The sequence below is a fragment of the Chrysemys picta genome, chromosome 1 (genome assembly GCF_011386835.1).
Source record: "Chrysemys picta bellii isolate R12L10 chromosome 1, ASM1138683v2, whole genome shotgun sequence".
Lineage (NCBI taxonomy): Eukaryota > Metazoa > Chordata > Testudines > Emydidae > Chrysemys > Chrysemys picta.
This window is the reverse complement of record NC_088791.1, coordinates 192,971,992-192,995,717: the sequence shown is the minus strand read 5'-3', so window position 1 is coordinate 192,995,717 and position 23,726 is coordinate 192,971,992. Positions and strand designations below refer to the sequence as shown.

The window sequence follows — 23,726 nt, the reverse complement described above, 5'->3', positions numbered from 1 at the left end:
GTACAGCAAACAAAGATAAACACTCTAGTAAAAGGTACATTTACAAGTTGAGAAAACAAAGGAAAACTAACACGCCTTGCCTGGCTATTTACTTACAAGTTTGAAATAGGAGAGACTTGTTTAGAAAGATGTGGAGAACCTGGATTGATGTCTGGTCCCTCTCAGTCCCGAGAACGAACACACTCCCAAACAATGAACACAAACAACAACCTTCCCCCCCCAAGATTTGAAAGTATCTTGTCCCCTTATTGGTCCTTTAGGTCAGATGCCAGCCAGGTTACCTGAGCTTCTTAACCCTTTACAGGGAAAAGGATTTTGGAGTCTCTGGCCAGGAGGGATTTTATAGTACTGTACACAGGACAGCTGTTACCCTTCCCTTTATAGTTATGACAGAGGCCTTTAAGAACTTACACATTGGAAGCCCTGTGGGAGTAAACATATCGTGCGTCAGCTGCTTTTGCTCATGTCTGAGACACAGATCTCAAACCGAAGAGGACAAAATGGAAGAATGAACCATCTGAGACTCCCTTATGGTAGGGGTCATGGCATCCATTTTTACAGGTGGCTGTAAAAGGTCGTGTTAAACCAGACGATTAATAAAACTTATTTAAATGTGTCAATATGAATGTGTTCCCTTTCATACTCGTGGTAGTAAAAGACGGTACCGGTAACAGTCATGTCTACACAGACGGCTCTGTTAAAGAAAATATATTACGCCCCCGGGGAAGTTGGGAGCTTCGGCGGGGTCAACCCTCTTTTTCAAGCGGCCAGAAAGCATAGTAAAACTTTAAACAGAAGACAGGTAACAGTATGGCTTTCAGACCAGGATGCTTACACTTTACACAAACCGGCTCGAATACGTTTTAAAAGAAACAAGACCATTGTTTCAGAGGTGGATGCGCAGTGGCAGGCAGATTTGGTGGATATGCACCGGTTCTCCAAACACAACAGCAGTTTTAAGTACATCTTAACAGTGTACTTTTTCCTCAATTGTTTTTTTTTTGTTTTTTTGTTTTTTTTAATAGCACACCAAACATCATTTGTCTTTAAACCCCTCACCTGGGGTGCTTTATTGGGTAACATGGCTATGAAAATCATTGCAAGATACACATGTCTGGGCTTGTTGAAACATGGTTTGAGCAAGGCTAGGCATGCCCAAGAATTTAAATTTCCTTTTTACAAACTTCATCACCATCCGGTCGTTTTGCACTAAGTCGTTAGAATACAAATTTAAAATCCGATCAAAAGATAAACCCTTGCTACGATGATGTAAGAAAAACATGCAGTGATAGCCGGAGGGCCTTGAGAGGCGTTCTTAGTGGGGTCACATGACTCCCTTCCAGAGGGGTCACCCCAACCCAGAAGTCACCCTGGTTGGTCAACATCTCCTCTCGGGGCGGTCCTATCGGGACGAAACCCCTCCTGATTGGTAGAGGGTGGTGGTGGTGGGGTTCTTAGAGGGGTCACACGACCCACTTCTGGACGGGTCACCCCCACCCCGGAAGTCACCCTAATTGGTCAAAATCTCCTCTCGGGGCAGTCCTATCGGGATGAAACCCCTCCTGATTGGTAGCGGGTGGTGGGGGGAGTCCTTAGAGGGGTCACATGACACACCTTGCTTCCGGTCAGGTGGCCCCTTGACCCCGGAAGTAATACCCCACGGGGTGGGACTTCCTGTGACAGTTGGGCGGGACCAAGGGGTCAAGGGGCGGGGCTTAAGGGATCAAGGGGCGGGGTTAGGGTTTTGATGGACGGTAGGGCCCTTATACTACTCTTGTCTATAAGGCAAATTACTGTACAGCCAGCCTAGGTGTGAATCTACAATGAACCAGCTTGCTGTGCAGTAATGTCCCATGGGGGGAAAGTCCTGGTGCGTAGCTTGTCATACTATCACTTGAAAGTGTAGTATGCTTGCAGGCCAGGCTTGGCATGAGTAATTAAACGGGGGATGCCTCATTTCTTGGAAGACAGGATTAGGAGGTAACTAGATCAGCAGGCTGAAAATGGAATGTTTGTGCTAAAGTAAGTACATGGGTCAGTAAGCTAAAAGACAGAAAGTCTGAGCTGGCTCAAGATACAGGGCCAGTGCAAGGAAGTTTCGCGCCCTAGGCGAAACTTCCACCTTGCGCCACCCAGCTAACCCCGCCCGCCACCTGGGAGCCCCCCCCCGCAGCTAACCCCACCTGGGGAACCCACCCCAGGTCACCTCCGCTCCGCCTTCTCCGCTGAGCACGCCGGTACCGCTCTAATTCTCCCCTCCCAGGCTTGCAGTGCCAATTGGAGGAGAATTAGAGCGGGGGTTGTGTGCTCAGCGGAGGAGGCAGAGTGGAGGTGATCTGGGGCGGGGAGTGGTTCCCCTGTGTCCCCCCCCGGTTACTGCAGGCGGCCCTCCCTGAGCTCCCCCGCCCCAGCTCACCTCCACTCCACCTCCTCGCCTGAGCGGGCTTTTAGGTGCCCTCAACCACTAGGCGCCCTAGGCGGCCGCCTAGTTCGCCCAGTGGTTGCACCGGCCCTGCTCAGATAAGAGGGGGAACACCCAGGGAACCATTTACTATGAACAAGGTACTGTACCAATGGACAAGAGCATGCTGTACAGTGATTGGTTCCTGCATAGTAACCAAGAAAATACCATAACATGTGATGCAATGTATAGTGAGTGTAATGTGATGTGTAAATGTATATAAAGGAAGGGGGTATCTGTGTAACTTTGGATGTGCGGTATGCCCTGTATTCAACTCCAAGCTTGAATCTGATCAACTCCAGCGTAGTTTGATTGAATGCTAATAAAGGAAGTTCAGTGACGAGTTTGTAGTTGAGTGGAGTTCTTGGGAACGGAGTGGATAAGGTCATGGAGGCTACTGAGTGGATAAGGTCTCAGAAGCCACCCCAACATATTCCTGAGTGGATAAAGTCTTAGAGGCTACTTCAACATATTGGTGCAGTGACTCAGATCTGCTTGTCTGGAGCAGGTAACATATACACAGCTTAGCATGAGGGTTGCAATCAGCATTAAGGGAAATTATATTGGAAGGGTTTAAAGGATTAAATATGAAGAAATTAGTACCATGCTGGAGAAGTAGGTTAAATCTAAAGGCAGGCCCTATGTCCTCCCCAGAGAAGTATTAGTGGGAGACTGGGTGAAAAAGGAACTCCAGAGTGTGGTATTAGAGATAGAGAGAAAAAAAATGTTTGGTAGAACACAGCAAAGATCTGGTGAATGCCACTGAAATTTTCAAAAAATAGGACCCATTGGTAGCCATGGAAAAATAGTATCTTTTTTTTTTATCCTAAGGCAAAGAAAGCCCAAATCGAGGCAGTAGTTTCACAAAGATTATTTCTGGTGGCTAAAACATTACAAACAAAATGTGCCGCCTTGTGGGATGAATATGAAAAGCATAAAGAGCAACAAAAGGTGTAGAGTGGGAACCAGATTAAATGGAAAAGATTCCTGAAAGGTCAGGGAGAAAACAATTTCTTACCTATTAGCGTACATCCAGAGTAAAAAGCAGCTGTTCTTCAAGACTGTATTTAGGGAAGGGGTGGGCAAACTTTTTGGCCCAAGGACCATATCTGTGAATAGAAATTGTATGGTGGGCCATGAATGCTCCAAAAATTGGGGTTAGGAGGGGGTGAGGGCTCTGGTTGGGGGTGCAGGCTCCGGGATGGGGCCAAAAATGAGAAATTCAGGTTGCGGAAGGGGGCTCCGGGCTAGGGTGGGGTAGTGGGATGTGGAGGAGGGAGATGAAGGCTCCGGCTGGGGGGGTGGGGCTGGGGATGAGGAGTTTGGGATGTAGGAGGGTGCTCTAGGCTGGGATCGAGGGGTTCTGAGGGCAGGAGGGGGATCAGGGCTGGGGTGGGGGGTTAGAGGGAGGCTCCGGGATGCAGGCTCCAGGCCGCGCTTACCTCAAGTGGCTCCCGGAAGCAGCAGCATGTCCCTTCTTGGGGTCCTATGTGGAGGTGCAGCTAGGCAGCTCTGCACGCTGCCCCATCCGCAGGCACCGCCCTGCATCTCCCATTGGAGCGCCGGAGGGGGGCCATGCCACTGCTTCCGGGAGCCGTGTGGAGCGGCCCCCGACCCTGTGCCCCAGCTGGAGCGCCGGAACGGGGCAAGTCCCAGACTCTTCTCCCCAGAGGGAGCTGGAGGGTTGGCTTAAAACGGCTGGTGGGCCGGATCCGTCCCATGGGCTGTAGTTTTCCCACCCCTGATTTAGGGAGTACAGCTTTCCAAAGTGTACTAAATTAAGAAATAAATGCAAAAAACATAAAAAATAAGTTTAGAGCCACCGAAAGAATTCAGCTGAGACTAGGGTGACCAGACAGCAAGTGTGAAAAATTGGAATCAGGGGTGGGGGGGTAATAGGAACCTATATAGGAAAAGGACCCAAAAATCAGGACTGTCCCTATAAAATTGGGGCATCTGGTTACCCCAGCTGAGACATGTGTCACTTTGGGAGATAAGTAAGTGATTTAAAGAAAAAGAGTGAGGACTTAAAGGAGCTTTTGCACAAATTAAGACTGCAGAGTTCCAAGGGAGCTGAACAGTCGGGGTTGGGGAAATGTTAAAGAGTAAAAGTTTTAAAGAAAAGAGAGTGCTTGGTTTGAGAATGAAAGCCAGTTATGGCAGTATAACATGGTGAAGTCCTGCCTGGTGAAATCTTTAGTAATCAAACAAACTATGCAAAGGGGAGGTCAGTGGTGGTGACTACCATGACTATAGTATGTGCTTTTCCCTCCTGAGAAGCCTTGTCAGCCATTTTGAAGGAAATGGACCCTTCCCAATGAATGTGTCTGTAAATGAGCAATTGTGCTAGTTGCTGCAGGTACAGAGACAATCTGACTGAAATTGGCTTACTATGGATGATTGAGCTGAAATCACTAAAGGAAACAGCGATTTCTGTATGGCTTAACTGCTTCCAAATGTACTAGTAGGAATGTAACGTTGGCACAGAAAAGGGAGGTAAAAAATTGTAGTGCTAAGTTAAAGGAAAAAATAAATGAAACAGCAGCTGGAATTGCCTGCCAGAAAAAACAGTGATCTTACTATAGTCTCAGCTTAGATACAGAAGAAAAATAAAGGAGAGAAAACAGCAGTAAAACAAAATGTAGCCAGGATACAACAGTTATAAGAGCCCAGGCCAAAAAAGTTATCTTGCCTGTGAAGAACTTATTCGAAGTAGGCTGTCAAACAATTAAAAAAAAAAAATCCCAATTACTTGCAGTTTTAATCATACTGTTAAACAATAATAGAATATCAATTTAAATGTATTATAAACACTTTTGGATGTTTTTCTACATTTTCAAATATATTGATTTCAATTACAACACAGAATACAAAGTGTACAGTGCTCACTATATATTATTTTTTATTATAAATATTTGTACTGTAAAAAAGAATATTTTTCAAGTCATCTCATACAAGTACTGTAGAGCAATCTCTTTATTGTGAAAGTATAACTTACAAATGTACAATTTTTTTTTAAACATAACTGAACTCAAAACAAAATGTAAATCTTTAGTGCCTACAAGTGGAAGCATGAAGAGGCATACGAATGTGTAGCATATCTGGTACATAAATACCTTGCAATGCCAGCTACAAAAGTGCCATGTGAATGCCAGTTCTCATTTTCTGGTGACATTATAAATATGAAGCAGACAGTATTACTTCCCATAAATGTAAACAAACTTGTCTTAGAGATTGATTGAACAAGAAGTAAGACCGAGTAGACTTGTATATGGTGAATTGAAAAATATTATTTCTTTTATCTTTTTTACAGTGCAAATATTTGTAATAATATAAGGTGAGCACTTTGTAATTTAAATTGGTATTCTATTATTGTTTAACAGTGCAATTAAAACTGAGATTAATTATTACTTTTAAAATCTAGTTAATTTGTTTTGTGTTAATCACTTGCGTTAATTGCGATTGACAGCCCTGATTCAAAGCTTTATATAAAATATGAACATTGCAGTTTAGAGATGTAAACTCTTGTTGCTGCTGCCTCAACCTGGCAGAAGGGTTACAGAAATGTAAGCAACTTAAATGTGTCATAACTTGCACTTTATGAAAGGAAAACTTCAGGATTATAAAGCCATTTTAGAAAAGAAAGAAGTTCAAAGGATCAGCTGGCAAGGCTAAACCTAGCAAGTTTAAAATATTTATTTGGTCTCTCATAATAAACATACATAAATACAACATAGCAAGGGACCTCAGAATTTAAGAAAACATCTATTTAAAAAGAAAATGTACATGTGGCTTTCAAAAGATTCCACTAAAAATCCATCTGAATCTTTCATTCAAGGTTTGCAAAGCTGACAAGACACTCTTTGGGCAGCAGCCAGTGTTTCCTGGCAGCCTTAACTTTGTTAATTAACACTTGGGGTGTCTTAATACTTTTACAACGTTTAACATTTTTTAAATTAAGTTGTAAATGTTAAATACAAATTAGTAAATAAAAGTAGGGACTTAAAGGGCAGCCACACCCAGGATTATGGGGAAGAGACCCTGTATCCATTTTCAGTAATAAAGGAACAGCTAAAAGAGCTGCAGAAGAAAAGTAATTATTAATAATAGTAATTATATAATTACATTGATATGCCTAATATGTTATAGCAAGTAAAAAGTAGAGGTTAAATTATGAAAGGAATGTACATTTCTATTACATGTGCAATTTACACAGTAAAAGGAATGTAAACAAGACATGGTACTTAATTAAAATCCAATAAGGGCTCCAAAGAAGAGCCACAATAGGTTGTGTTTTGTTTTTCAGGTGGCTGTGTGCCCCAGTGCCCTCTGCGGAGCTGAAGCCCCGACCCCAGTACTCCCCCCAGGTCCTGGTTCGTACTTTGAGCCTAGTATTTATGGGGATTCAAATTACAACTATTGGGAATGTGTTGCAAGGTAATAAACTTAGGAAGAGGGCACAAAAAGACAGGAAGATGATACAAATGAAATGAATAATTATGGAGAAAAGAAAAGAAATAAAAAGAAAAGCAATGGAATATAAGATGGCTTGACATACGTAATTGAATATAGGGGAAGCCTCATTTTTTGGAAGACAGGATTAGGGAGGTAACTGGATCAGCAGGCTGAAAATGAAATGTTTGTGCTAAAATAAGCAAATGGATCAGTAAGCTAAAAGACAATGTCTGAGCTCGCTAATATAAGTGAGGGAACACCAGGGAACCATTTACTAAGAACAAGATACCAATGGACAAGGGAAATTGGGAGTGTAAAGATGAGGCAGAAAGTAAAGTCAAGTCAAACATGGATACCATGTGGACAGAGCATGCTGTACAGAGATTGGTTCCTCCAAAGTAACCAAGCCAATCTCACATGTGTTGCAATGTATAGTGAATGTAATGTGAAGTGTAAATCTACATTAAGGCAGGAAGTTTGGATGTCTGGCATCCCTTGTACCCACTCCCATTCTTCATCCTGATCTACTCAAGTATAGTTTGATTGTGTGCCAGTAAAGAAACCTCAGTAATGAATTTGGAGTAGAGTGGAGTTCTTGGGAACCAGGTTGATGAGGTCTCAGAAACCACCCCAACATACACCTGTGATCTTATATTTTTGGTGCCTGAGTGAAACAGAAAGTGGCTATAATATGCAGAAATGTAGTAAAGCTGCAATAATAGGTGGCTTCACTTCCACTATTTCATTTGGGAGTGTGCTTGTTTATGCTCAGATCACAAGCATTGGACAAGGCCAGACGAGTGGTATTTCTGTGTTGTGGAGTATGCCTGGGAGGCAGTTTGAATAAGTTTTTCCATTTGGTATTATTATTAAATTATATTTAATACAGCAGTGATACTCATATCTCAGTGGTTCAGGAGCCAAATTAACAATCAACATTACCAAGAAGAGCCACAGTAATATGAATGACAGGGAAATATTTAGTTTTATATATCTAGAATATTCTCACAGCAAATAAGTTAATAACTTAGTGCAAGTTGATAACTTAATTGGTTAACATAGTAAGAACCTCCTGATGGGCTAATAATTAAATCACACTGCGTTTTAATATCGTTTGCTGCAAAGAGCCGCAGGAGACACATTAAACAGCCACTTGCGGCTCGTGAACCTCAGTCAAAGTGTCACTGTGTTAAGCATAAATGTAAGGCCCCATTGTACAAATGCATAGTAAGAGACAGTCCCTGTCCTAATGAAGTTACAATCTAAAATAATCCTGATAAATCAGGTTTATCTGCTATCCTTACAACTCAATCTGTGCATAGAAGCCTGGGGATGAAAGTTTGGGAGAAAGAATTATAAAAATACTTAAAAAAAAAAAAAAAAAACCCACAGAGTTCTCACTGCTTCTCTTGGGTGTGTTGGTCAGGGCATTCAGCATAGAGCTGCAATAAATTACAATTATTTGTTTACATGGCACTTATCAAGCAGTTGAACTGTTCATGTTTTGTAGTATTAGAAGAGTGAGGTGAAAATCAGCAATAAATGTTACCCTATTTTTGTTTGTTTGTTTGTTACCATAGGAACTAGGTTAATTTATTCTGAAGCTGTGGACAAAAGGCTATGACTACCTGAATTTATTAATTCACTGTGGGCATGAGAATAAATACAAAATGTGAATTAATTTACAATGGGCTAAAAATTACTCTCAGGGTGAATCTGACTATAGATCTTGTATCTCCAAGCCTTTACTTTGAATTATCAAACTACTCTTTAGCTTCAGAAGATTGAGTGTCCCCGGTTGGATCCTATTCTCATTGAAGTCAATGGAATTTTGCTGCTGACTTCAGTGGGAGCAGAATGAAGCCCTACATACTGAAGAGTTTGAAGAAGCATTCAACTAAACAGCATAAGCAGTCTCTTGGGGACTTCTGGGCTGAGAATATATTTGCAGGAACGGTTTCACATTAATCTATGCCAAGTCATCCATCTTTGCCATCTCACTTAAAATGGAATGACTTTCTATTTCAAACTGATATGGTTACTTTTAAGATCAAATAGTTAGACATCATAATCTCACCAGGAACAGTATGTGAAATCACTAAAAAGAACACACCTCTTCCCCCCACCACCACTAAAGAGAATATAAATTTCAACAAATGCATTTTAGCTTATTAAACTATACTTTTTTATTTCAACACTTTTCATACCTTTAAAAACTAAATTAAAGGCACAGTTTAATTCATGCACTATTCCAAACTGCAATTATTTTGCAATAGCAGAAACCTTGTGTATATTCTATAAACCCTAATAAGATATTAGAAATGGCAAAGACATTTACAGATGCTTAACTATTATTGGTACCAACAATAAATTAGTAATATCTGATATTGTTTCTGGACTGCATCTCACATATACAAATAAAGGATTACCACTTTTGCACTTTCTTTTCACTAACAAACTGCCCATGAGGCCCATCAGCATCAGGGGCTAAAAGGGCTAAATAAACTGGAGTCTCGGCTCCCTCATCTGCACTTTTAGTGGCATTGGGACCTGCCATGTCGGTTCTCACCCATCCAGGGCAACAGGCATTTAGAAGAATTCGATCAGCTTTCCTTTCCTTGTTCAACATCCGGGCCTGGATTCTGGACAAGACCGTGACTCCAATTTTGGTCACACCATAAGCAGTATTTGGCCAGCCCTCCTTCTCATGCACTCCATTCTTGGTATCCTCCACAAACTTTGTCATGAGTTTCACTAGCTCCTCCTCAGTGATTGTGTCACTACGAAACTTCTGCTGCAGATCCCGGCTACATCTTGCCAGAGCGGATACACTTCCCATGCTAGATACATTCACTACTCTGCCTATTAAAAGAAAATTATAAATAAATATATAAAATAAACATGCCCATACACAATATTAGGTCTTGATCCTGAAAAGTGCTCCACGAAGGTCTATGTATGGTGATTGCTTTTCAGAACAGTTTAAAAACCAAACCAAAACACACTGTTGGATGTAATAGAATTGCTAGCAAATATTTGACATATCCCACCTCTACAATTTTAAATAGGGATATTTCTGAATAAACAAACAAATCCTGATCCTGCAAACACTCACTACCAAACACCATGCTTCCATGAATAATCCCATAAAAAAAAAAAAAAAAAAACCACCACAACAACAAACAGAAATGGGCCTATGTACAAGAGTAAACCCTCCCCTCAGCAGTGTTTGCAAAATTGGGGCATGGGACTTTTGATAGGAACTTTGTTCTCCCTTCTACTTTAAATTGGTATGAATGAAGAGGTCTCTCAAAATTCCTAGGGAAAGAGTCCTACCTACAGGTTAGGAGGGCCTTGAATGCAATAAAAGCAATATGGTTCCACTGCACTGAGGGGAGGCAGGCTGTATGGAGCCCATGAAGGGGATCTGCAAGCCAAACACACAACAGAGTGCAATGTGTGTCCCAGCATCAGGGTGGGGGAAAAAGGGAAGACGACGACTGATTCTGCAACTGCACATCTCGGTCAGCCAATCCTCCCATATATTGAATGTGTGTGGGATTCCTTCCTTCTGTAGGGTTCCTCAGTGGACAGTCATTATCTGGGATGTGTGCTGAAAAGAGGAGTGGTCTCTTAAAAACCCAAATACACCCTCCAGAAATAAAAACTGTATCTAAATAAGTACAGATATCCTTTCAAGATCATTTATCTTTATAGTATGGGAATGTTTGTTGGTTTTGAACAAAGCCATGACACCTTTTCTACTGGTTTTTGGTGTTGTATAAACAAGTTTTTACAAAACCTAGATTTTGGGGAAAGTTTGACCTATGTCCCTTTCAAACATCTCCACCTGTGACGTCACAGGGTTCTAAGACATTCCCAGAGGTTCAGCTGGGAAAAACAGAACTGCTGCACGCACAGTGAAGCGCAGATCATCTGTCTGTTGATAATAAAACTGTGTTATATTTGTGAGTTTAGTATGTCTCATCCTGGCCTCTCCTATTCGGTTTACCATTATTGTGTGGACCCACACAACTCTTTCATCCTGTAGCATTTATCGCCACATGGGATGATTTTCACTACCTTTCAAAATAATATGGTATTTCTAATGGCATACCCGATGCTGACAAATGTGTCAGCTCCCAAAACAAGGGCTGCAGTGTACATAGAGTGAAACTTCTCTGCAGGGAGACAGCAACAAGACTAGGGAGTTAGGTTTCTTCAATGACTGTGTGCAAGCCTGTACAGAACACTGAACTCAGCCTCAGTGCTCCATTTTTGTGAGCAAGCAGAACATTGAAATATCCCCATTTCCTCTTGTCTGAAGCAAGGACAGATGAGGCAATTGACAATCCGTCATTTCTGCATCATGGCACAGATAAGCACTTCCAGAATAAACCATTAGTAAAGAAAGGGATTGGAATAGAAGCAACTTTAGATTAAAAAGCAGAGACATTCTGTACGTCAAGACGTGCATGCAAGCTATTCTTGTCTTCTTACTTTTGATGGAGCAGAAATGCACTGGTACTCCTGTGGGCAGCGAATTCCTAACAGAGGGTAGGGTTTTCCCCCTTGTGAGAAGCAAGAGTTATTCTCAATGATACTTTGGTATTTGTTAGGTTATACTTACCATGAGGCTTTATGAGGGGTAGCAACTCCGTGCAGACGTCCCTTGTTGCAAAAAAGTTTGTCCTCATTGTAACCTCTGCTTGAATAGCAAATGGAGTGGTATCAGCAACTGTTCACAGGGAGAAGAAAAATATATAACATTGAAGTTATGCTCACAGGTTAATGGGAAAATACAGGTCTCTGAAAACTAGAGTTAATCCTAATTCCTTCTACAGTAGTCATTTCTGTATAAATTAGGAAGCAGATGTTTAACAGAGAAAGTGCAGAAAAGTAACAGGTACACAGTGCTGCAAAGATTAACATTTTAAAATGCAAAGGCCCAAATATGCAATATTAGATTAGTGGAAGATTGAGAAGATTTTCACCTGCTAAGAACTCTTAGGGTACATCTACACTACAGCGGGGAGTCGATTTAAGATACGCAAATTCAGCTACGTGAATAGCGTAGCTGAATTCGACATATTGCAGCCGACTTACCCCGTTGTGAGGACGGCGGCAAAATCGACTTCTGCCGCTTTTTGTCGGCGGCGCTTACTACCACCTCCGCTGGTGGAGTTAGAGCGCCGATTCGGGGATCGATTGTCGCGTCCCGACGGGACGCGATAAATCGATCCCCGAGAGGTCGATTTCTACCCGCCGATTCAGGCGGGTAGTATAGACCAGACCTTAGTTTAGGGTTCTGTGCTCCCCCCACAAGAGCTGATGACACAACTGATGCCTCAAAACAGGGCAGGGAGCTGCATTCTTTATACAGATTTAGAGCTCAATCATGCGTATTAGGCAATGGCTGGGTTGTTACTGCTGGTGTGTTGAGTTTCAGCATGCGTTTGAGCCAGGATGATGAGTGCTGCACAGAGATAGGATTCCCATGCAGGCAACATCAAGCTTTTGAAGAACTGCAGCAAATGGGGGCAACTAAGCCTGTTTCTTTGTGGCAGGGAAGGAAGAAACAGGGAGCACTGTCATTCTGTAGTAGATACTCAGAATAAAAATTTTATTAAGATGATGTTAAAAAGAGTGAACAGAGTTTGAGCATAGAAGTTTCTGGTTATCGGGGAATAACATACAGATTATCGAGGGTGCAAAGTTTGGTTTAAGATCAGGTGGCATAAGGAATACATAATCTGCAATATCCCCGATTGGGGGTAAAAGGTTGATGGGTCAAAGTACAGGCATTGAGATACGAGGGTATGAAGTTCATAGAGTGGCTATGTTCGGGTGTGGAGTATAATGAGTGGATGATGATGATGAGGAAGGATTGATTCTACAAGCACGAGGGCTCTCCAAGTAGTGTAAATAGATACCAATTGTTGTAGTCCCCTTGCTAGATACAACATACCTGCAGGTAACTCCAAGGAGTGGCTGTAACTGAACACCTATTGCTTAAACTAATGGAGATATTCCTTAAAGGCGTTGCTAATAACCACCTTACCTGTTCTCTTGAGCAATGTGCCAGGACACCACTATTTACAGAATACTGACCAGTATATTAACACTGAGACACGAGGCCCAATTCATCACCGATTTCAATGGTTTCAGCATCAAAACAGGGGTAAAGCAGTGATGAGTCAAGATAATAGCTCCCAAATAAGAAATGTAAGCTGTAACTAGGACATAAGAGTTTTTGTTCTTTATCAACATTTAATACATTTTAAAATCTCTTTTTAAGCAGGTTTTCCCAGAGCTCAGGGCAGATGGCTGCGGTTTGTGAGTTGTCGCAAAAAAATATGTATCATCCATGCTGTGTGACAAATAACCTTTGCTAGAATCCCCCAGCACTATTAAAAGAGTTCTGTGCACAGTCATTACATGGCAAGCACTTCCCACTATGCATATACCTTACAAAGAGAAGTTTCTGTTGAGATAGTGATTTATGCATGAATACGTTCAACAACAGATCAGTTTAATACCAAATCCAGTATTTGAAAGGCAACATCATTCAGGTCACAGGGGAATTATTTAAAATGGTACTTGAGGCAATCAGAGTAACAAGATTAAATTAAGGAAAGAACAATTTAGACTAAACATCAAGAGAAGCCTCCTGACAAATAGAGTCCTATAATATTTTCTAAGACTCCCAAAGTAAGTAGAGGAAACTATGTTGGTAGGAATAGCTTCTAAATAGTCTGTTTATTTATACAGTGCTCATCACCATGGTAAATAGCTCCCTAAAGGTGTGTTCCCTGCAGAATTAAATTGAGTTATCTACACTCCCTTGCCTCTGGGGGAGGGATAGCTCAGTTGGGGGGAGGGATAGCTCAGTGGCTTGAGCACTGGCCTGCTAAACCCAAGGTTGTGAGTACAATCCTTGAGGAGGCCACTTAGGGATCTGGGGCAAAAATCAGTACTTAGTTCTGCTAGTGGGGGCTGGACTCGATGATCTTTTGGGGTCCCTTCCAGTTCTATGAGATAGGTATATCTCCATATTTCTCATGCCTAGATAGAATGAGAGCAGCCACTCTGCAAAGCAATCCTTGAGCTGCACAGCATGACTGGCTTTTAATAACAGAGTAGCAGCCTCCCCACTGCATTACTTCAGCAGCACTTGAGCATGCTCCCAGATGGTCCAGCTAGCTCAAGTTTAAAGCACCACTTCTCTTGAGCTAGAGAGAGGGGTGTGTGTGTGTGTGTGTTGGGGGGAGGGACACGGACAGGAGTTGGGTTACATAATTTGAGTTATATCTTGAGCTAACACAGCAGTGAAGACAAGATCAAAAATGAGATCTGACAAAGCACCAGAAAAATGTCAAGTTGGGAACAGCTCTCTGCTGGCACAGGGATGAGCTAGGTATCATCATACTTGCTTGCCTCTCCAGCTAGCATGATTCTTGTAAAAGCAGACACGACCTACTCATCATTTTTTATGTAATTTACAGCTCACAAAGCCTTGCCAATGAGCCAGCATTGTACCTTTAAAAGCAATCCCTGCATTATTAACCAGCACATTCAGCCCTCCGTATTTCTCCTTCAGGAAGTCCTGCAGAGTCCGGATACTCTGCAGATCTTCGATGTCCAGCTGGTGGAAAAGTGGGTTCAGTCCCTCCTGCTGCAGCTTTGTCACCGCAACCTGACCCCGTCCTGGGTCCCGGGCTGTCAGGTACACATCCCCAGTGAACTGCTTACACAGAGCCCGCACAATAGCAAATCCAATCCCTTTGTTGCCCCCGGTCACCACAGCTACTGGGGTGCTGGACATCCTCCTGGGCTAGTGGATGGCAAAATAAGTTCACTGCAACAGGCAAAAGAATATAGGTGTATATATTTGGTTATTGTGACTATGCACTCCTACCTGCTCGCTCTCTATGCAATTTTCTGCAAATGTACATTTCTCTTCTGTTGCCAAACCAAGAAATAATTGGGCAAAATAAGGTTGGTCTCCAGTTTTTCAACGAACAATCGGCACTTATCCTGTAGCTTGCTTCTTCAAAGTGCTTTGCAAATGAATGTGAGCCAAAGAGCGGTCTAGGGCAATCAGGGACAGGGCTGGCCTCGGGGGTGAGCTACCCTGCAATCGCCTAGGGGGCGCTGTGTGGCAGTAGAGGTATGCACTGCCAGTGTAGAGTCAGAAGCTGCTCACAGCTGGCAGGGGAGTGCTCTGTGGGGGGCACCCAGATTTCTCCCAGTCACTGCTTCTTCCCACCAGAGGAACATGGTGGGTAAGTAATGCACAGACACTGCTTCCCCCCCCCCGCCCCCCCATAAACAGACAGTTAAGGGTTAATGCCTCTTTTACCTGTAAAGGGTTAAGAAGTTCACCTAGCCTAGCTGACACCTGACCAGGGGAACCAATGGGGGGGGGGGGGGGGGGGGGAGAGACACGGACGGACAAGATTTTTCAAGAGGAAGGATGGAAGTTTTTCCTTTGCTCTCTTCATTAAGTTCTGTGCCCGAGTGAAAAGATCCAAGAATCAACCAGGGTAGTGAGTATTAGAGAAGGAATAAATTAGCTTATGTTTATTTCCTTTTGTGACTTCTTTTTGAAATAGAGGGGGAATCAAATTGGGTTTTCTTTTGTGTACTTTAAGTTTTTATGCCCAGAGAGAAATCCTCTGTGTTTCTGAATCTGTTGTCTGTGAGAATAGCTTGCATGCTAATCTCCCAGAGGTTTTTCTTTCACCTTTCTTTCTTTAATTAAGTCTTCTTTTAAGAACCTGACTGATTTTTCCTTGTTTTAAGATCCAAGGGGGTTGGATCTGGACTCACCAGGAATTGGTGGGGGAAAAGGGAAATTAAACTCAAATCCTGCCAGCAAAGGGGGGGATGATTAATTTCTTCTTGTTTTAAGATCCAAGGGTTTGGATCGGTGTTCACCAGGAAATTGGTGGAGGAAGTCTCTCAAGGTTACCCAGGGAAGGGTTATAGTACCTGGGAGGGAGATATTTTGGGGGGAAGACAGAATTCCCAAATGACTCAAACGGTTGTTTAAACGATTTGGTGGTGGCAGCATACTAATCTAAGCTGGTAATTAAGTTTAGGGGTTCTCATACAGGTCCCCACATCTGTACCCTAAAGTTCAGAGTGGGGGTGAAACCCAGAGCCGGTGCAAGGAAGTTTTGCGCCGTAGGCGAAACTTCCACCTTGCAACCCCTCCTCCCCCCAGCCCTGCAGCAGCTCCCCCTCTCTGTTCTGAGGCGTCCCCCACACGGGGAGCCGAGCCGTGCGGCAGCTCCCCACCCCAGCTCACCTCTGCCCCGCCTCCTCCCTGAGCACACCGCCCCCGCTCTAATTCTCCTCCCCTCCCAGGCTTGTGGTGCCAAACAGATGATTGGCGCTGCAAGCCTGAGAGGCGGGAGAAGTGGAGCGGCAACCGCGCGCTTGGGGAGGGGGCGTAGGAACGCTGTAAAAAAAAAAAAAATTGAGGGCACCGCTTTTTGGCGCCCCCAAATCTTGGCACCCTAGGCAACCACCTAGTTTACCTTAATGGTAGCACCAGCCCTGGTGAAACCTATGACACCCCCCCCACATTCCTTCGTGCCCCCCTAGGAGGCTGTGGGGAAGGTGAGGAGGGGAAGCGAAGAGCAACACGGAGTGCTCCATGTATCCAGGTCACTTTCCCCGCATTGGGCTACTGCTCTCCTGTCCTTCCCTTATGCAGCCCTGGTGGGGAAAATGCACAGAGCCCTGACATCACTCCTCACTCCCCCCCTCACAGCTTTTAGGGGTGTGTGGAGGAGCTGCATCAGAGGGGGGAGAGCGAGCAGCAATGCCAGCTGCTCCCTGCATCCAGGTCATTTCCCAATGTGGGCGCAGGAGCGGGGTGCACGGGTTAGGAGCAAAGAGAGTGCAACACAGGGGTTGGGGTGCAGGAGGGGGGATGAGACAGGGATTGGGGCAACAGGGGGGGAGCTCACAAGGGCCATAGGGGGCAGGCACCATACCCATGTGGACTGGGGCACCAGAATACAAGTTCACCCAGGGCACCATTTTCCCTAAGGCCAGCCCTGCACAAGAAATGCGGTCTGATCTCCGTAACAAGCAAAGGCAGGCTGCAAGGAACGCTTTATGCAAGCTGCCCCCCGGGGGTGGGTTCGCTGGGGAAGGGGGTGCTAGGGTGAAGAAAGCAACTTGCAAACTCACCTCTGGCACTACGTAGCTCAGCCTCTTTAGCTGCTTCAGGCTCCTACGCTAAGATCCAACGGTTTTTATGCATCAGCCCAGAAGGGTCGATCCGAGAGGGCGGAGCGCTCTCGACACAGACGTTTCTCACGCCTGATAAGAGAACAGCGAGAGGAGCGAGCGAGCTGGAGGCGGAGTTCTAGATATGTCCGCGGGCTGCCTGCGGCTCCGAGCTGGGTGTGGGACTGGGGGAGAGGAGGCAGGAAACACGTGGCTGCGCTGCAGCTGTGTCCGTGGGGGATAAGCGCGAGCAGTCTGGCTGCTGGGGCCTGGCTTGAGTGTAAGTGAGGTTTTTGCTTTACCATGTGCTATCTGTGCGAGATCTGGAGCTGTAAGCGAAAGGCCGTAGTTTGAATGGGATTGTTTACAGGCACTAGCGGGTAGGTTTTTTTTAAAGCTCTTTGTCTGATGGCAACTCCGGAAAGAACCAGAAAATGTAGCCGGGGTACTCCAGTCAGCGATCGGAGCTGTGAACGCAGTGGTTTTGTTATAACTGTCTCCCGTGGTGGTAGAGATTTTTCGTATTTATTTAATCTCTTGCGCAGGGCTCTGAAAATCCAAGGCGCTAGAAGTAATATTGTTACTCATTTCAGTATGCAGTTGATAATGCAACCGGTGCTGCTATTAGAGATCAAGCCATTTGTTAAGAAAAGGCCTGATGCCGGAACTGGAGGGGGAAAACACACACACATAGGCTTTCTCGCTTACAGCTGTAGACTTGTGGAAGAAGTGATTCATGTGTGTTAGAATCGTCATCCTCTCCCCTAAAAAGATATGCTCCTTTTATTGGGAAATTCACCCACACCCGTACACGCATATTCAAAAATGTTGTGCCTTGGAAACGGGTGCTGGAACTCGGGGTGCAGGAACACCCCCTGCTTGAAGTGGTTTGTATCATATACAGGGTTTACAGTTTTGTTCAATGGCTCTCAGCACGCCCACTGTACAAATTGTTCCAACACCAATGTCAGGAAATAGAAGTTTCTATGATCTAGTGTGTGTGGTGGTGGTCCTGAACTCAGCAATGCTATAATGTGCTTACTTGACAGTGTTGCCGGCACAGGGGCCCGAGGACAGCAACAGTGGGGTTCGGTGCCTGGGGAGTGCTTCACGCCAATAAACATACCGGGGTGGAGAAACAATCGAAGTTTATTTGAGATCTCAAAGTGGTGCAAGGAGACAGGCAAGTCTCAAATCGAGCACACCAGCAAAAACAGTTTCTCTCTCTTCTTTATACATTTTACAACTAAGCCCCCCTCTCTCCCCCTCTCTACCACCCCCCCACTCCCCCTCCCCTCTTTACCAAAGGCATGTTTATACATTTAAGCAACTAAATCATTCTAGGGTTATAAATCTAGCTTGTTAGTAACTTCTCTCTAAACAGTTATTTGGTCCTGTTTACCCTTAGTTTATTACCCCTTCCCCAACTAGAAACATGCAAACCTCATCATTATGGTTTGGTACCTGAAATGAACAAGGTCGTAATTGCTAACTGGCTATTTACACATTCCAATTCCTGTCCTTGGTTGTTGAGGTCGATCAGAGTTAAACATGGAAGGACAGAGTTTAAACATGGAAGAACTCTGGCTCAGGCAGGCCTAGTAACCCCAACAATAGTTTTCACTGTCATAATTAGTGCTGTCCAAATCGACTATCTTCTCATTTTGTTCTGGTGTCTTCTTTTTGAAGTATGGCTTGCCCCCATTAATTCCTATAATTTTTTTTTCTTTTACTTATAGTTAAGCTATGGTTCAGTTCAGTTAATGACAGTATTGTCATGTGTCACTGTCCACATTGCAGTAACAACTAAATGCTAACCTGTAAGATGTGTTTACAAGTAATTTAGTCAAATATATCAAAGGAATATGTGTAACTTGACTACTTGAAATTTATAACTGTGTAGGTATATTATGAAATATTTTATATGTTGTAGGTCAGAGTTATGGTTGTTATTGGAATAACGTTAATTTTTTCCATGCCAGTATTGTCTTTCATTGAAGAAATGAACTGCAAAGGTAATGGAATATTTATGTAAATTATGTGTGTTATGTTCATACTTTTAAATGCAGTGTTGTGTAGCTGTGTCAGTCCCAGGATATTAAAGAGACAACGTGGGTGAAGTAATATTTTTTTATTGAACCATCTTCTGTTGTAGCTTGAAGGCTTGTCTTACCCACAGAAGTTGGTCCAATAAAAGGATACTACCTCACCCACCTTATCTCTCTTATACTTTTTAATTGAAAATAGTTATTTTAAGTGTTCTTGCTGTGAATTTTATATATGGGTTATATTAGTCACTGTATCAACATAACTGTAAATTAATAATGTTTCTGCATGGAAACTGCCTTATTTTTAAATGTAGAAATGGAAGTGCCTCTGTTCCCCAAGGGGATTATGTCCAGTTCTTAGGTAAGGCGGCAGCATGGGATGGAAGCTTTTTGCTTCCCTCTCCTCGCATTGCTCATTCAAGTGCTAGTGTGTCCTGCGTTTTCAGAGATGAAAAGCTGAAGCATGTTGAATATGAAGAACTTTAATTTCTTTTGTGTATATTTGTAAAAGTCTGGAGTGAGTAATCTTTTATATGCAGGAACTGAAAGAAATATCAAAAAAGAACCTGGCTGTTTTCCCATTTTTCATTCAGGTTGTATACCTAAGGTGAAGTTTTTCTTACCATGTGGAAAAATAGAGGTCGGACCGGTAGAAAGAGAAGAAGAAAACAATTTAGTAGTTTGCCTTCAAATGGAGGTACTGTATGTTTTCATCTATTCTTTGTTTGCATTCAGGGAAGCAACAGAATAATTAGTTACTTGGCAAGGGATCTTTCTACAGTCTGTACATGTTCAAACTCCTACATGTCTTGACAAGAGTAATCATGGACATCAGCCGTTACATGTGAACAACCATTTTATTTTCTGGTTTTAATATGCTTTAACTTAGTCTTCCTTTGTCCATGTTTAGCTTTGTGAATTCTGTTTTCTGGTTGAAGGATGATACTGTATTACTCTTTGAGTTTTATCTTGTAACATGCTGAGTGATTCTTGGTCATGCTGAATACCCTCAATTTTCAGTGAAATCAGTGACATTAAGGGTATTCAGTACCTAACAGAACTGATGCCTTTTTCACTATCTTATGGTGTGTCATGTTCTAAAAGACCATTCTTCTGTGAATATGGTAAAAATCTACTACAGCAGTACTTCTCAACCAGGGGTACTCAGAGATCTTCCAGGGAGTACATCAACTAATCTAGATATTAGCCTGTAGAAAACTAGGCAATGTAAAAAGCACTAGTGAAGTCTGTACAAACTAAAATTTCATACAGACAATGACTTGCTTATACTACCCTGTACACTATACCCTGAAATGTAAGTACAATATTTATATTCCAATTGATTTATTTTAGAATTATATGGTAAAAATGAAAACTTAAGTAATTTTTCAGTAATAGTGTGCTGTGCCATTTTGTATTTTGATGTTTGATTTTGTAAGCAAGTAGTTTTTAAGTGAGGAGAAACTTGGGGATACGCTAGACAAATCATACTCCTGAAAGGGGTACAGTAGTCTGGAAGGTTGAGAGCCACTGTACTACAGTACAAGTGCACCATGTTTTTAATTAAATTGTATGCTGTAGGTTAATCACTCTTCTCTTCATTTAGTAAACCAGAGTCACATACTGGAATATATACAACTTAGGAAGTGGCTGAAAGAGAGGGGGTTTGATGACCGTAATTTAAGACCAGCACAGTTTTCAGGTAATACTTTAATTGCTTATTGATCCTAGGTTGTCTGGTTCTCACTGTGGTTTTATCCCCATCTGGCTGGTTTTCTTCAGGAATGAGTATTCAGTGTACAGACATTAAGGACCCAAATCCTTCAAACAAATGCACACATGAATAATTTCACTCACACAAGTAGACTCTGGCCCACATACTGCAAGCTGTTCCTCACGAGGGGGTTCTTATGCTGTTGCAAATTGCTACTGATGCCAAAGGGGCTCTGCACGGGCAGTGGGGTACACTCATGTAGTACTTCTTGTAGGATTGCTGTCATAGGCCTTAAAGAAGCTGGTCACATTTGTAAAATACTGTTGCATAAGTGTTCACAGGCTCAGGACTTAAGCTTGTAACCATTTCCTCATTCATTCTGGCAGACTAACTAAACCTATCAACATGTAGAGATGGAATGCAGATAGCAACAATAATAAATAGTTCAAATTTGAATGGATTGTTTACTGTGTGTGTCTTTAATAATAATCTTCAAAAATCTTTACAGAATTAAATTAGAAGGCAGCAGATAGTACATAGTATAAATCGAGAAACAACTGTGCAGAGATATTGCAGAGTGACAACTAAAACACTGAGTGTAAAATAACTAGCAAAAAGGGAGAAGCACAAGCAGGGGAGGAAAAAAAGTGGTTTTTAAGCCAAGATTTGGAAAAAAAAATGAGTGAAGCTGAGGGATGCAGGAAGATTGTTCAGATGGCAGGAGCTGTAGAGATGAAGGCTTTCATCAGTGATAAGAATGTGTGAGACAGCAGAGAAGAGACTGAAGCTAGAGAAAGGAGGAGAGAGAGAGAAATAAGAGCCCATATCTTTAAAGGTAATTAGGTGCCTCTCTTCTATTTAAATCAATAGGTGTTAAGTGTCTAAATACCTTTAGAGTATCTGGCCCAGATACATACATAAGCTTCAGCTAGTCCATGGGGGACTTTTAAAAACGGTTTTTATGTTATATAAGAAATATGTTCATTTTCATGTTTCCTTTTTCAGACCAGTTTTAATTCATAGTGTTTTGTTGTAGTCTTATGGAGAAGTCTTAAGATTGTATACCATATTGTAATCATTCTTTTTGTTCCTGCTATTTCAGATACGGGAAGAGGCCTAATGACCACAAAAGCCTTTCAGGTTAGTATTTATTTGTTTGTTTGTTATATGGCTTTTATTACATGTACTGCAGGAGCAGCTGGAGACATTCTGGGCCCTAATCAAAATTGCTCCTGGAGAGCCTAAAAGACTAGAGGGGAGTCTAAGATGATATAGTTTATAATCAGGAGTTGGAATCCCCCAGGCTCCGTGTACTCTGCACGGCAGTGTGGACTACATGGGGTGTGAATTGCAAAGGGCACCAAAATGTTATGCTTTAACTGTCCTGTGTGGACACTGCAGGCATGAACTAAAAGGTACCTAGTTTATGTTAATGTAGTCCTGTTCGAAAGGGGCACAAAGGAGCTATAATCTGGGTGTAAATGCCCAGTAGAAAATTCCTCTGTCAAAGGGGTCTCGCTCCAAGTGTGGTGTATTCTGTTCAAGGGGAAAGGTGATGCTTCTCAGCCAGTCGTCAGCCAGCCCAGAAACTGTTTATCCTCTGTCAGGACATCCTGCCACATACTGCACAAACATCCTACATTGCTGGACCACCAGAATTTTACAACTATAATGATCCGCGCTGAGGCTGTGGTTGTATCTGTTTGCCTCCTGGCTCTGGTGTGCTCTGGGACATTTCTCTACACTTGTGAATTGTGCATCCGTGGGTCATTTTCAATCTGACTTTTAGTCTATTTGATTTTTCTCAAAGGCGGGGGAAGTGATTATTTCGTTGCCGGAGAAATGCTTGCTCACCACTGGTACTGTCCTTAGTAGCTACCTTGGGGAAAACATTGCAAAGTAAGTGTGAAGGAGGGAAAGATAATCTCGTAAGAAATTCCTCTGTTGGTGTTGATAGGGTGCTCGCACACTGTTAGATTATTCATTTGAATTTGTGTTAGGGCCTCAATCTGTAAAGCCTAATTTACACATGTATGTGACCCAAGAAACTCTGGATGCCAAATGGCAACAGGTACAGGGATCCTCTGGGTTCACCAAATAATGTCATGTAAGGTCTGTACTGGAAGCTTGTCACACCGGTTGTCATAATCATTGCAAAATGTATGTATAGATGTTGTATAAGGAGTTATATATACACTGAAAATTCAGTCCTTAAGATCTGTGACTAGGGACTGATTACCAGAAAGGTGAAAAGCAGGTTTTCTTTCTGGCAAGAAATGTTTGGTTCAAAATGGGCATCCATTTACAGTCTGAGCTGAGTGCTAATGAAGGATTGTGGAATCTTCAAAGACAGGAGATTTATAGGAAGAAGTGTGTGAGCAGAGGAGAGCTCTGTTTGCAAGTAAGGACAATGAACTTTGGGGCAGTGTTCCCTCTCATTTTTTCTAACCCATGTGCAGAATGAATTTTGTTATGTGCACCAATATGGAGGTGGTGTGTGACACATCACCTCCATATTGATGCACATAAGAAAGTTCATGTGGCGGGTGTGGGGCTGAGGGGTTTGGAGTGTGGGAGGCGGTTCAGGGCTGGGGCAGAAGGTTGGAGTGCGGAGGGGATGAGGGCTCCGGCTAGGGGGGCAGGCTCTGGGGTGGGACTGGGGATGAGGGGCTCAGGGAGGTGGGGGGGGGGGATGAGGGGTTTCGGGTGCAGGCTGCCCTGAGGCTACAGTGGGGAGAGAGGACTCCTCCCAGCTCTCCCCCTCAGCCCAGGTGCTGTTGCGGGGAGGGAGGGGTGGCTCTCC

General features: G+C 43.1%; 2 protein-coding genes across 11 annotated transcripts in view; one reads left to right on the top strand and one right to left on the bottom strand.

Moving 5' to 3' along the window:
• Positions 1-6,139: 6,139 nt before the first annotated feature.
• On the bottom strand, positions 6,140-17,263 carry LOC101937374 (carbonyl reductase [NADPH] 1). The gene is made up of 4 exons (XM_005303321.5): positions 17,123-17,263; positions 14,456-14,774; positions 11,547-11,654; positions 6,140-9,778 (listed from the first exon to the last, which is right to left on the bottom strand). Exons 2-4 carry the CDS (start codon positions 14,739-14,741, stop codon positions 9,342-9,344), a joined length of 831 nt encoding a protein of 276 aa, XP_005303378.1. The 5' UTR covers positions 14,742-14,774; positions 17,123-17,263; the 3' UTR covers positions 6,140-9,341.
• The window catches only part of SETD4 (SET domain containing 4), a 24,655-nt gene continuing 16,291 nt past the window's right edge, over positions 15,363-23,726 (top strand). For 4 of the 10 annotated variants that reach the window (XM_065590240.1, XM_065590229.1, XM_065590235.1 and 1 more), the window contains exons 1-6: positions 17,304-17,441; positions 18,211-18,344; positions 19,803-19,906; positions 20,816-20,911; positions 22,026-22,063; positions 22,734-22,822. In XM_065590240.1, coding sequence (XP_065446312.1) covers positions 19,834-19,906; positions 20,816-20,911; positions 22,026-22,063; positions 22,734-22,822 — 296 coding nt within the window. In that variant the 5' untranslated portion in view covers positions 17,304-17,441; positions 18,211-18,344; positions 19,803-19,833. Of the gene's footprint in view, positions 15,466-17,303; positions 17,542-18,210; positions 18,345-18,457; positions 19,177-19,802; positions 19,907-20,815; positions 20,912-22,025; positions 22,064-22,733; positions 22,823-23,726 lie in introns of those variants that run through there. The other 6 variants (XM_042855811.2, XM_065590212.1, XM_065590204.1 and 3 more) reach the window with 5 other exon arrangements.

Excerpts from the sequence above, each read along its gene's own strand:
- LOC101937374 (XM_005303321.5), bottom strand. The coding sequence starts at position 14,741 with ATGTCCAGCACCCCAGTAGCTGTGGTGACCGGGGGCAACAAAGGGATT. Across the intron at positions 11,655-14,455 it reads TGCAGGGATTGCTTTTAAAG|TTGCTGATACCACTCCATTT; the intron begins GTACAATGCTGG and ends CCCTGTGAACAG. Across the intron at positions 9,779-11,546 it reads ACCCCTCATAAAGCCTCATG|GCAGAGTAGTGAATGTATCT; the intron begins GTAAGTATAACC and ends TTCTTTTAATAG.